This window comes from Idiotropiscis lumnitzeri, chromosome 13, assembly GCF_059441095.1.
Source record: "Idiotropiscis lumnitzeri isolate Australia: NSW breed Sydney's pygmy pipehorse chromosome 13, RoL_Ilum_1.0, whole genome shotgun sequence".
In the NCBI taxonomy this organism is placed as follows: Eukaryota; Metazoa; Chordata; class Actinopteri; order Syngnathiformes; family Syngnathidae; genus Idiotropiscis; species Idiotropiscis lumnitzeri.
This window is the reverse complement of record NC_142403.1, coordinates 11,867,422-11,879,018: the sequence shown is the minus strand read 5'-3', so window position 1 is coordinate 11,879,018 and position 11,597 is coordinate 11,867,422. Positions and strand designations below refer to the sequence as shown.

General features: G+C 40.4%; 1 protein-coding gene across 2 annotated transcripts; it reads right to left on the bottom strand.

Moving 5' to 3' along the window:
• Positions 1-4,962: 4,962 nt before the first annotated feature.
• On the bottom strand, positions 4,963-11,572 carry matk (megakaryocyte-associated tyrosine kinase). 2 transcript variants are annotated; one of them, XM_088312318.1, is made up of 14 exons: positions 11,434-11,572; positions 11,317-11,361; positions 10,591-10,704; positions 10,288-10,403; positions 9,681-9,900; positions 9,047-9,140; positions 8,910-8,975; positions 8,660-8,759; positions 8,434-8,518; positions 8,054-8,127; positions 7,759-7,960; positions 6,941-7,027; positions 6,437-6,646; positions 4,963-5,484 (listed from the first exon to the last, which is right to left on the bottom strand). In XM_088312318.1, the coding sequence occupies exons 2-13, from the start codon at positions 11,323-11,325 to the stop codon at positions 6,458-6,460; spliced, it is 1,356 nt and encodes a 451-aa protein (XP_088168444.1). In that variant the 5' UTR covers positions 11,326-11,361; positions 11,434-11,572; the 3' UTR covers positions 4,963-5,484; positions 6,437-6,457. The 2 variants fall into 2 exon arrangements, with proteins under 2 accessions (XP_088168444.1, XP_088168443.1); XM_088312317.1 differs by having other exon boundaries at positions 4,963-6,646.
• Between the last annotated feature and the right edge of the window lie 25 nt (positions 11,573-11,597).

The following is an 11,597-nucleotide window of genomic DNA, read 5'->3' as shown; positions in this document are numbered from 1 at the left end:
GTGGACGAGGCTGGTGGGAGGTGAAACAAGGGGATTACGAGGAGGAGGCTTTATTAATTGCAATCCTTCCCCTTTAAGAGTGATTGGCAGCTGTTTTCTGCTCAACTAATTGTATTAAATGTCAATTTCATTCACAACCACGGGAGGAGGCCGCGCCTAATGAAGGCCAGCTCAAGACTTTCTTTGGACCAATTCTTTGTTTTGGGGACAAAAGATGCGCTCAAAGTTTTCACTTGCCACAATCGGACCTCATTGTGCAAAAAGAAACGCGGACATTAGAACACTTGAGCCTCAACACATTACACGTGATTGGCTGGGACGCAAGCAGCACACTTAAAGAAAAAAAGGAAAAAAATCGGCTTAGCACTTCCGCCTTGTGAGCAAGCTACCGTCTACTGTGCTGTAAATGTTAATTACATGACATAGGTATGAGTCACTTCACTTTACTTCAGTTCACTTCGTTGTGCGAGTTGCAATTAAATATGACAAAAACATGAGGAGGTGCGAACCACTCCAGTAGGAAATGCTTCAGTCGTGGTGCAATCATTCAAATTTTCATTGCTCTGTTTTTGGAAGTTGGTAAATAAAATAAAAAAAAAAATAAAAAAACAATTGGGGTTGTTTGGAAAATGACACAACTCAAATGAAGGTTTTGCAAGGTTTCACAAAGCTTACAAATTAAATATAATAAGGCCAGAGGGTTGAGGCCGGAGGGCTACACTGATCATGGCTGGACGGCGGGGGACTGACCGGGAAAAAAGGGTCAAGTGCCCAGCTCTGCCATAAAGCTTGGAAGTGACCACCCCAGCAAACCTTTTAAATGGCAACAATTGTGTCGTTACATACATGAAAATAGAGAAACCCGATAATGAAATGCCCACCTAGCCATCCATCCATCCAACCCGTAAACTTTTTTTGTGATTATTTGTAATTCTGATCGTGTTTATTGACCTCTTACACATATATTTTCTTTCTTAAGATTCAAATCTTTTTTGGGAGCTTCTGGTCGCCGCATGATGAGCAGCAACTCTGAGCAAGCGACGGTTGTCAGAAGGTGTGTGCTAAAAGAATGGCCGTTACCTATTTCACTGATCAGGAAAGGGGCCGTGCAATCCGGCAACATTAGACAGCCTTAAACATCTTGAACACTATGGCGTGTTCTTCATGTTCCTGTCAGAGCGAGCCAATCATATTGTTAGACGTGAAGAACGAGATGCCAGCCCACATCAGGCTGGTGAGCAGCATATGAGGCGCTTTCCTGCTTGTCGTGGATGTTTATGGTATGTTTCTTACACAAACAGCCAACAAGAATCAATGACAGCAGCAAAATAAACTTTTAGGCATTGGCAAGATTTGACAAATTTATCACGGGCACAACCTGCACACTCAGCGCTGCGGCTCATTCCACAAATGTGGTAGCATTTAAAAAGCTGATAAAAAGGCTTTCCAAAGGCAGAAGATTCTTTGGAAAAAAAATGGAATTGTTAAAACGAATAAAATAAGATTTAACTCAATTATATTGATGGAATATTTTTTTAATTTCTTCATTTCCTCAACTAAAAACAACAACATATTGTTGTAATACTAAAAATTCCATTCGCAATTGTAACAAAATTTGGTATTAAATGTTTAAAAAAAAATGTAACCGCGCCAACGCTTAACTGTGTCAATTGCATTTCCTCTCTTTCCACGGTTCCCAATTTGGGCAGTATAGTGGCTCAGGGCAGCTTCGCCATATTTAGTTTAAACCCCGGAGAAGAGCCGCTAATCTTCAAGTAGCCGACCTGAGAGCTTTTCAGGTTTCAATCTGGTCGATTGTATTTTTTAAAGCAAATTCAAACATTCACTCTGACTCCCACTAATGACAACAAGTTGGACTTTAACAAAAGAGTGATTTTGTATCATTGCTTTAAGTTTTTTTTTGTTTTTTGTTTGTTTGTTGCTGCGCTGAACAACTTCCAGTAACAATACATAAATGAGTGAGGCGTGATTAGTTTGACTTCAGGCCACAATGTAAGCGACTTTAACGTTGCTAAATCAGTCCAATTTGTAACGTTTTCAAACGGTGACATTCACGGAGTGGCCACCGGCTCAACGCATCGCAAGTCTTGCTTTCAGTCAGGAATCATTTTAAATCGAGTTGCTGCACACACTGTTAGATTTCATTAAACGAAGTATAACAACAGTGGGAAAAGTATGGCTCGCGGGCCAGATATGGCCAACTCATTACTTGATCTGGCCCACCAAGCATCGATCAAGAGTAATTGAAGCATGAAATAAATGTTTCAGACAATTGATTACAATGCATTTATTCATTTTATTTATGATATGCGATTGACATAGTTATTTTGTATTAAAAAAAACATTTGTACATGGGTTTATTTTTTTTTAACCTCAGTCTTGGTCTATGCCCCTCCACAAAAAATCTACACACCTCTGTTTAAATGCCCGGATTTGATCAGTTCTTTTTTTTTTAACCCATCTTCTCATGGATAGCACACCCCAGTTTTAAGCTAATGTGCATTTTGAATTGTAAAATGTATAGTTATGTTTTAATGAATAAAGAGATTGTTGAACTTGATTTTTTATTTTTTTAAGCAAATAACTGAGTCATTTAAATTGTTGAAAATGACTTGCTTCCTTTGACAGTGACAACGGCTAAAAAAAAAAAAAACAATTTTGGAAATCAGACGATTCTGCCCGATGTCAACAAATGGACATATTAACAGATGTCACAAAATATTACACATACAAGATATTCTCCATTCATCATTTATCTTTTCTTATTCCGTTCAAGATGCCGAAGAGCACACACACTCCATTGCTGCCAGTCAACCACATGGCACGTTTTGCGGACAAACACTCAGTCACATCGTCACTGAGGGAAAATCGAACTCATACTGCCAGCATGAAAATTAGGTAAGTGAAGCGCTTTACCGATTAGAAAGTAGAATATTTATTCATATACTGAAAGTAAATGCATTTTTATGAGGTCCATAGACGACAATGTGGTGTCTAAAAACAGCCTGACCGAGTGCGCGTGCGCACATGCGTGCACGCTTTGCAGACAAGTCCAAAAGTGGCTGCTTGAAACAAGGGGAGGACACCAAGTTGAAGAAGCTGATGCCAGCTTAGTGTCCTAGAAATCAGCCATGACTCTAAAGACACTAAAGAGATTTCCTGTGACCTCAAACAAATCTAAAGATAAAGTTAAAGAGAGAACGTTTACTATAGAGAGCGTCTCAGTGTTTACTAGGGCGGACAAATGTTACACTAAAAACTGCAGACGGTGCCAAGTGACACAAGTGATTGTAATTGTCTTTATGTTGTTCCGCCAACAAGAGACTTAAATGCATCTTCCTGCGTATTCGTTTCCTATGCCAAAGGCACAATAGATTCATTCACATAGTAAATTTTCTTAATTGACTCGTGGTATTTTTTTTTTTTAATGGGAAAAATTAATTTTGCTATGAATTTTCTGAATTCCTGTTACCACGCCACTGTCCTGTTGAGCATAATACAGCCCGTAGTCTACTGTAGGTCTTTCTTTAGATAGAAAACTAGTTAAGGCTGATATAAAAATTACATTTTTAAATTTCACTTTTTTTTTTCATTTCTGTCTACATGTGTTGCTGCACTTTTTGTGTGTATGCACATGCATTGCTTAAAAGATATAGTGCATCCATATTTCATGTTTTAATTGCTCTTCGGCCATGTGTACCACGGCCACCAGGAGGGCTGAATAATGCAGATACACATCATGCACAAAGCATACGTTAATTCGATTTGGTTTTAGGTTTAGTTTTACACTAAGAATTCTTCTTCGAAGTTCCATGCCACCATCTAGAACTTAAATTTTTACTTGAAACTTGAGACAATGAATAAATAAATAAATAAATAGGTCCAGCAATACTGTGTATCTCACAAGCAGGGTACTTCACAAAAACTTTATCAGACGATAGAGAAAATGTGTTTTCATTCATAAATAAGGAAAATGTTAAAGTTAAACTCCCTCAGTCATAACAAGATTGTGGCGATGATCCCGTTCCAATTTTCCGCTTCCGAATCTTTGTCCATCTACTGTTTGCCTGTTATCCTGTGCAGAAATTGGTTAAGGGGGCAGCAGTGTAGTTTTCAAGCTGCTTGGTTTTATCAAATGACAACGTAAGTCGCCCTGATCCTATTAAAGGTAAAAGCAGCTAACGTGTAAATGCGCAGTGTCAGCTTAGCCCGAGTGGTGCACAGACAGACTGTGGGGGGGACGAGGGAAGAGTGAGGTAGCGAAGGTGATTGTCATGTGATTCATTGGTGCTCTTAACTACTAAACAACAAAGAAAAGCAGAAACTTGCCGCTAAAACGCCCACTCAAACTTTTCCAGTACAAAGTGGCCCATTCAATTATTTACGCAGATTTTTTTTTCTTCTTCTCAAAATGACTTTATACTTTATTAACTTTTGCTATTTTATGTGAGCTCCCTATTGTGATACTAATTGCAGCGTTTCTATCAATCACTTTTGAATAGATATTAAACCAATCCCCAATAAATTGAGCCAGTAGCACAGAAGTCAGGCATCTTAAATGTGAGCGCGGCCTAATTACTAGCACCGAAAGGCGTTGTGGGCTAAACATCCAGTTCTTAGCGGGATTGTGTTAGTTGAAAGGTAATCTATGCAACTGTTCCACTCTAATGATCTAAATTACTCCATGAACGCAAGTTAAAGGACACTTCTAGCCATGTCGCTGGAGAATAAATGACTAAAATAAGTGCTTATGTGGATTTGAAAGTGTGAAATGTAAAAAAAAAAAATTAAAAAAAACAGCATGCCCCATGATAAATAATGAATAAGGATTTATTGAGTTGAAAACTAAAAAATGACAACTGTATTCATTTTTTAAAAAGTACAGTAAGTGATTGATAAAGTTTAGCGGTAAACTGTGAAAGGATATTCAGTACGTCCTAGTGAAAAAGTTCCATTGCTCGTGGTCACTTACTGGTCATTAGACAGCTTGTTGTCGAACAGAAAGCTCACTTTAGGAAGGTATTAGATGCGCCATTAACATATGGCCATTGGGATAAAAGCACCAGTATGTCCTGTGACACAAAAACACAGCCCAGTACACAGCAAGCAAAAGTAAATCCTTCACGAAACCCCACCAAATCTTCCATTATTATTATTATTATTATTATGATGATCATCATTTTTTACATTGCAGTAAATCCTCGTGTGGAAAATTGCAGCTCATCCCATTATGGGTCTTGAGGAGAAAAAAAAAAAACACGGAGCAGATTGAAGCAATGCTCTAGGACACCCGCTCGTTCATTGGGCGATGAGGATGAAGCCTCAATTTGGTTTCGCGTCTCGTGGGACAGAGACAAATACCGAGCTTACGCCGACTTCAATCATCTCAACGCGCTCATCCACTGAGACAACAATCCAGCAAAACGGGGACTTCATTTTCTGTTGACTCCTCAAGTCAAATTGCTGGTTGGCCAGAAACAAAATAACATTTCATTAAATGGGGGGGGGGGGGGGGGGGATAGGCATTTAAACGACGTTAAATCCAAAAGACACAAAACGAGAGCGACAGTGTGCAAGGTTATCAAGACTGATCTTGATAACTGATCAAAAGACATTTTTATTGCAGAAGCACACTGTCATAGTGAAAACTGCAAAAATGGTTGGCCAGACACAGAATTAAGATCATCCCATGGCTAATTCAGTCCCCAGACCTCAACCCCATTGAAAAGCGCAGAGAAGGGGGCCCAGGTCGCTGGATGGTTGAGAGAGATTGTGCAAAGAGGAAAAGTCCAAGATCACTCATTCTGTATTTTGCTGTCTTGTGAAACAATTAGAGAAGATGTTTGTGTGAGTGGAGTTTTGTTGGCGAAATAATTCATATAATAATAAAATAATGTATAATATAAAAAATATAATAATGGCGGCGCACATGATTTGATATGAAGAAATTCTCTCTCAACTCATTTACTGCCATTGACGGCTAAAGACGTCAAAGATCCATTTTATTTCCTTGGCTGATAGTGAATGAGTTAATGACGGACTTTTCCCTCGCCGAATTTTAAATGCAGTTGTTAAATTTTCCTCTCTTTTCTTATTTTAGTTGTATATTATTTTGGGGCGGGAGCGTTGGGGTGAATTTATCTAAACCAGGGATGCCATTAAATATGGAAGCCAGCTCAACCTAATAAAGACAAACGCTATGGAAAATGGATGGACGTTTCCCAAAATAATCTTAATCTCAAAATCCAAAGAAAGCAGTTATTAATGACAGTCAATTTAGGTAATCTAGTAACCAAAAATGTTCAAGAAAGATTTAAAGAACTGCCCAGTGTGTGTTAGCATGATTGTTTTGTTCATAATGAAGTCTTACGTGGAAAAGAAAAACAAAACTGTCCAATAGACGCAATTTAAACACCTCCGCATCCGGACCCACGCCTCAGCCATCAGCCACGCCGCCTTGCGCCATCTCTTGTTCGAGTCTCTCCCTTATTTTGTGGAACGCGGGCCTTCTGTGAGGCTCCTTGGCCCAGCAAACGCTCATGAGGGCATAAAGAGCCGGGAGACAGTCTGCTGGTGGCTCCATGCGATAGCCGGCCTCCACTCGCTCTGTCACCTCCTTCAAAGACTGCGGCAGAGAGCAATGAGTCGTCAGCCACTTTGAGAAATCACTTCAATGTGCAGCACGGTATTTCTGTTGTAAATGCTATATAATACATGAACAATGCTTGTTTGTCTATGCGTCGGGCAATCGACTGGTGACCAGTCCAGGGCGCTTGCTGGGCTAAGCACCAGCTCAGCAGAAACCCAACTTGGGAAGGATTGACATAAAGTACATTATAGTATGTGCAGTGTTGAGAAAAAAAATTCTGTTCAGCTAATATTTGTGGCGGGTTGCTTTTATTCCAATGAGGCTTCGTACCATCTTTGGGTATGGTTGTCGACCGTAGGAGAAGATTTCCCAGAGAAGAATACCGTAACTCCAAACATCCGACTTTGTGGAATATTTCTGCATAGTAGGGAAAATAAAGGAAAAGCGGAAATTCAACGTTGCATATTAACAAGAATACCGGATCGGCGTATTCAATATTAAAACATTTACAAATAATTCCGTCTTCATAAAGATGATAATGCTCAGTTTTAATTTACATTGTCAGAGCGGTTTTGATGTAACAATATGAGTATTAATAAACTATTCCAAACATGTATTAGAAAAGCAACAGATTCAAATGAGATGTTAATCAGATAAGTTCCCCAAAAAATCTTTACAATATCCTTTTCATGTGACCATTTATGACTCACATGTTTTATAAATAGCTGATTAACACTTAAGATGATCACAACGGGTCTTCTTGCGAGCTTTTGGAAAATAATTTGCAGACTGGAATCAGATTTAAATTTCCCGCACTCTCTGCCTATGTGACGTCATCCACGTTCTTGTCTTTGTCTCAAAGAGTCGCGACCAGAAATTAGAGCTGTGCACAGGACTGAGATTGGATTTGGTCTTGAAAAGCGACACACAAGCATCTTAATTTCCACTTCAAAGGTAAGAAGTGATGAAATTGTCATTTCGAATGTGCGTCGTGTGCTTGTGAGGTTGCAGTTCCGTGTTCCGTCCGCAGGTGGCAGTAGTGATTAGAAACTCAAAATCCTGCAGAGTGCAGCTAAAAATAAACTGCTAATATGTGGTTTGTATTGAATCTCTTGACTAGTTTGACTCAGCATGTACAAATCAGCAACCTCTTTCGTCAGCGCTTCAGGGGCACTCCAGCGGACAGGCAGTTTGGCACGTTGGCGATCCGACACCCTCGAGGACGCCCGAGTCAGCCCAAAGTCGCTGACCTTGGCCACGGCATCGTCAGAGACCAGGATGTTGCGAGCCGCCAGGTCTCTGTGGACCAGCTTCTTGGATTCTAGGTACGCCATTCCTTCACACACGTCACTGGAGATGCACACAAACAGCAGATTCTGATTAGCATAGTGCGTCTGTGAATACACACACACACACACACACACTCACTCCGATATACCTTACAGTGCAAAGCGAAGAAGTTGCACGGAGCTAACAAGTGAACGTCCTCTTGTCCTGAGAAAGTTTGCCAGATTTCCCTGCAACACAAATCCAAATATGTCAGATAATTATAATCGGCGGTTGTCTGTTAAAACAACCATAGATGTAGAATGCTCAACATCTTTATTATGATTCATAACATGAGTAATGGACATAAAACAAATAAGATTTGTTGGTAAACTTTAGTGCAATGTCCAACTCAATGCTGTACTGTATATAGTCTTTTCCTTGAGTCAGATTTTTAAAAGCCTGGAAATAAAACTGGACAGAAACGACTGTAGCATGTAACTTAATGATCACAGTTTCCTCTGAGCCGTTGTTGTACACGCTAGTATGTGATCTACCTTCGTCATGAGCTCTGTGACAATGAGAAGACCTTTGTGCAGGATGACGCCCTGCAAGCGCACCACGTTTTTATGTTGGAGCTTCCTTGGAAAGGAGACAATCAAACACAGCCGCGTTTCGAAAATCAGCGGGAAAGGTTCCACGTGGTTGTGGATGCGCTGCTGTGAATTTTGTATTGAGCTGTAAATGTCTGACTGAAATAGAAATGGGTGTCTCCCGACTCACGTCATCACTGTGGTCTCCTGCAGGAAGGCTTGAGCTGTGACATCACACTTAATGGTCTTTATCGCCACCCGCTGGCCCAAATAATCGCCTTCGAACACAGCTGAAGAACACAAGTCGGACATACAACGTATTCAGCAAATTGGAAACTTGCTGGGTTGAAATCAGTCGCCAAAGTTGAAATGTTACGAATGAAAAATGTAGCAGTGTAAATGACAAATGCCTTCCAACTAAAATATACAAAAAAACTCACCACCAAACTCGCCCTCGCCGATGGTGTGACCCAGTTTGAGTGCGCTGATGTCCAGCAGCCATCCAGCTATACAAACGGAGACACTCGTAAGATCAATGAGTACTTGGAAATAATTTTTTTCACGTAATGATTACTACCTTTTGTCAGCTCCATCTCAGCCGACTTCACTCCCTGTTTTGGTTTAGGCTTCAGTAGCGTTTGAGCAAGTGCACCCTTGTTTTGTGAGTAGAACTGCAAAAAGGGAAACAAAACACTATGAAAGGGTGACTGACATTCATGTGCGACACATGAAAATCACATTGCGTTATTCCTCTTTTGGCTGCGCTCTTTTGTGTTCCTCATTTAGGGCTTAGAAGTAAGTCACGTCGGCTAATATGGGCATGTTAATTTGATGCTGCAAATAACGTCAGTGATGGTTCCCAGTTAACTCGTCAGTATATCATGATAGACAATTTTGGACATATTCAAATTGTAACCTATAAAAACAAGAAACAGGCGCCACTACTTATTTATCAGGAATTAAATGGCAATGCCGTGATGTGAGAACAGCTTCTGTCTTGCTTCCATAAAATTCTGCTTCGAGCATTTTTTTTAATACATTTTCTTTGTTAGGAGGAAAAAAAATTATATTGAAATAAGTTTTTGATTGGATTTTAAAACTGTTTTCTTTTGAGGCAAATTGAAGATTGAGGGATAAGTTCTGGTACAGCAGAATAAAAAAAAAAATTGCATATATTAAAAGAACATCCAATTAAAAAACAACTACTGCACCTCTATCAAGTCAATGAGGTTGTCGAAATGCTGCTTGTTGTCAACGGTCAGTTTGTTGTCCCGATGCATCACTCGGTAGTGGATGACTTCCCCACCGACGCTGACGCACAGCACGAAGTCACCGGGGTGTCGGATGGACTCTCGCACCAGGAACAGGCCGTCCTGAGCCGGTTGCAGCTTGCCGACCGCCTCTGAGCCCGAGATCTTGCCATGAAACCATCTGCTTGAGGTCAGGCAGACAGAAAATTACATTTTGTGCAAACACGGACATGTACTTCAGAACAGAATGGAGTCTTCACGAAATGTCAAACGAGTCAAATCATTCATCCTAGTTGCCGGAAAAAGCTCCTCCATTTTAATTTGACCACTCAATCGAGGTCAACTATAAAAGGTCATTTATGACTTCAACTTTTAGCATTCAACAATAGAGGAAGTATCGATTAAGATTCCAACGAGGGCGTTTGTGCACTCGCAAGAGTTGCCCTGTGAGAAATAATTGCGTCACGAGATCAGCGTCACTCAGTTACATGCCGGTGACGTGATCCCGCGACGGCAGCGGCGACTCCCGCGAAAACAGCGGCTCAATTCTGAGGAAGAGCTCACGTACGTCATGAGGCTGAAGCTCGCATCCACACGGAGAGCTTCTCGTTCCCGCACGTCGCCGCCATTTATGATGCCCTCGTCTCCGGTGGAGTTGTGTTTGGCTTTGTAGCATCTCTTGCTCTAGAAAATATCATCCGGTGGAATTCAGTTTCTAGGTTTGACTATAAAGCTTTGAAGATGATCACTGGCTCCATTTGTGGCCCTCAAGATACAATCGGCAAGAAATCGTCACATAAAAGGACATCTTTATCTTTAATCATTGCATTCTGAGGTAATTTGAAAAGAAGTTGAATGAAACGCTTTTTACCGTAGTCATGGCAACAATAGTGAGTATGTCTCCTTTGTGGTACAACAGCTCTCCAGGTTTGGGCTTCCTGTGGTCTCCCTTGGCAACGCATTGTGTACCAGTGCTCCAGCTCATCTGCGCAGTATCGAGTGCAATTGTTCAACTTCAATTTCTTTTTTGGAGTGTTGTGAGTGGCATGTTGGTACCACACATGTGCATTCGGTTGGATGGATGGATGGATGGATGAAGTAAAGTACGTGAATGTTTATGAAAATTTCAACATGTCCTTGAGAAATGCAAACATGTTCTGAAAGTCACACAGCTCCACTGTTAAAAGAGAATAAGGACAAGAGACTGTTTTCTCATGTTACAGAGGCTAGTCGCACCATTAGGCGGATCTCGTGAATAAAGGGAGACACTTATTTGAGATGGTTCTCATGACGCACTTTTACTGGAAAACTTTAAGATTTTTAATTGGTCTCATGAAAGACTTTTGACACAGCTATTGTTTTGAATTACATTTCACAGGTGTAACTAATGAAATGTATTCAGTGCAAAGAAAAGAAATTTCAATTTTAAAAAAGCCGTTTAATTAAGCGTAGTTAGGTGGTCACACTAAATATGCAATTAAGTAGGCAACTCTCTGGTGTGAAAATTACAGGAGCTACAAATATTAATTTTTGAAATATATCGACAATTATGCCACGTTGTTTTGTCTATCGCAATTCAAAACAAAGACACACCTACCTTAGCCATGAGCAGTTCATAAAGTTTCAAAGTTGTGTTGAACACCTGGCAAACAAGAAAATCAATTAGCAGTAAGAGTTGGAGGGCTTTTTGAGGCTTTTATGTCCTAAATGTTACCTGATGCGGACAGACGGCTAGCTCAGGAATCAAATGTTTTGCAGCACTTCATCTCATTCTGTGGTGACATTTTCCATCACAAGTGAGGAGAGGAGAGGAGATGCCGACCAAAGATGCATTCCGGTGTCTGTCACAGCACTTCCTCAATTTCAATTTCTTTAAAT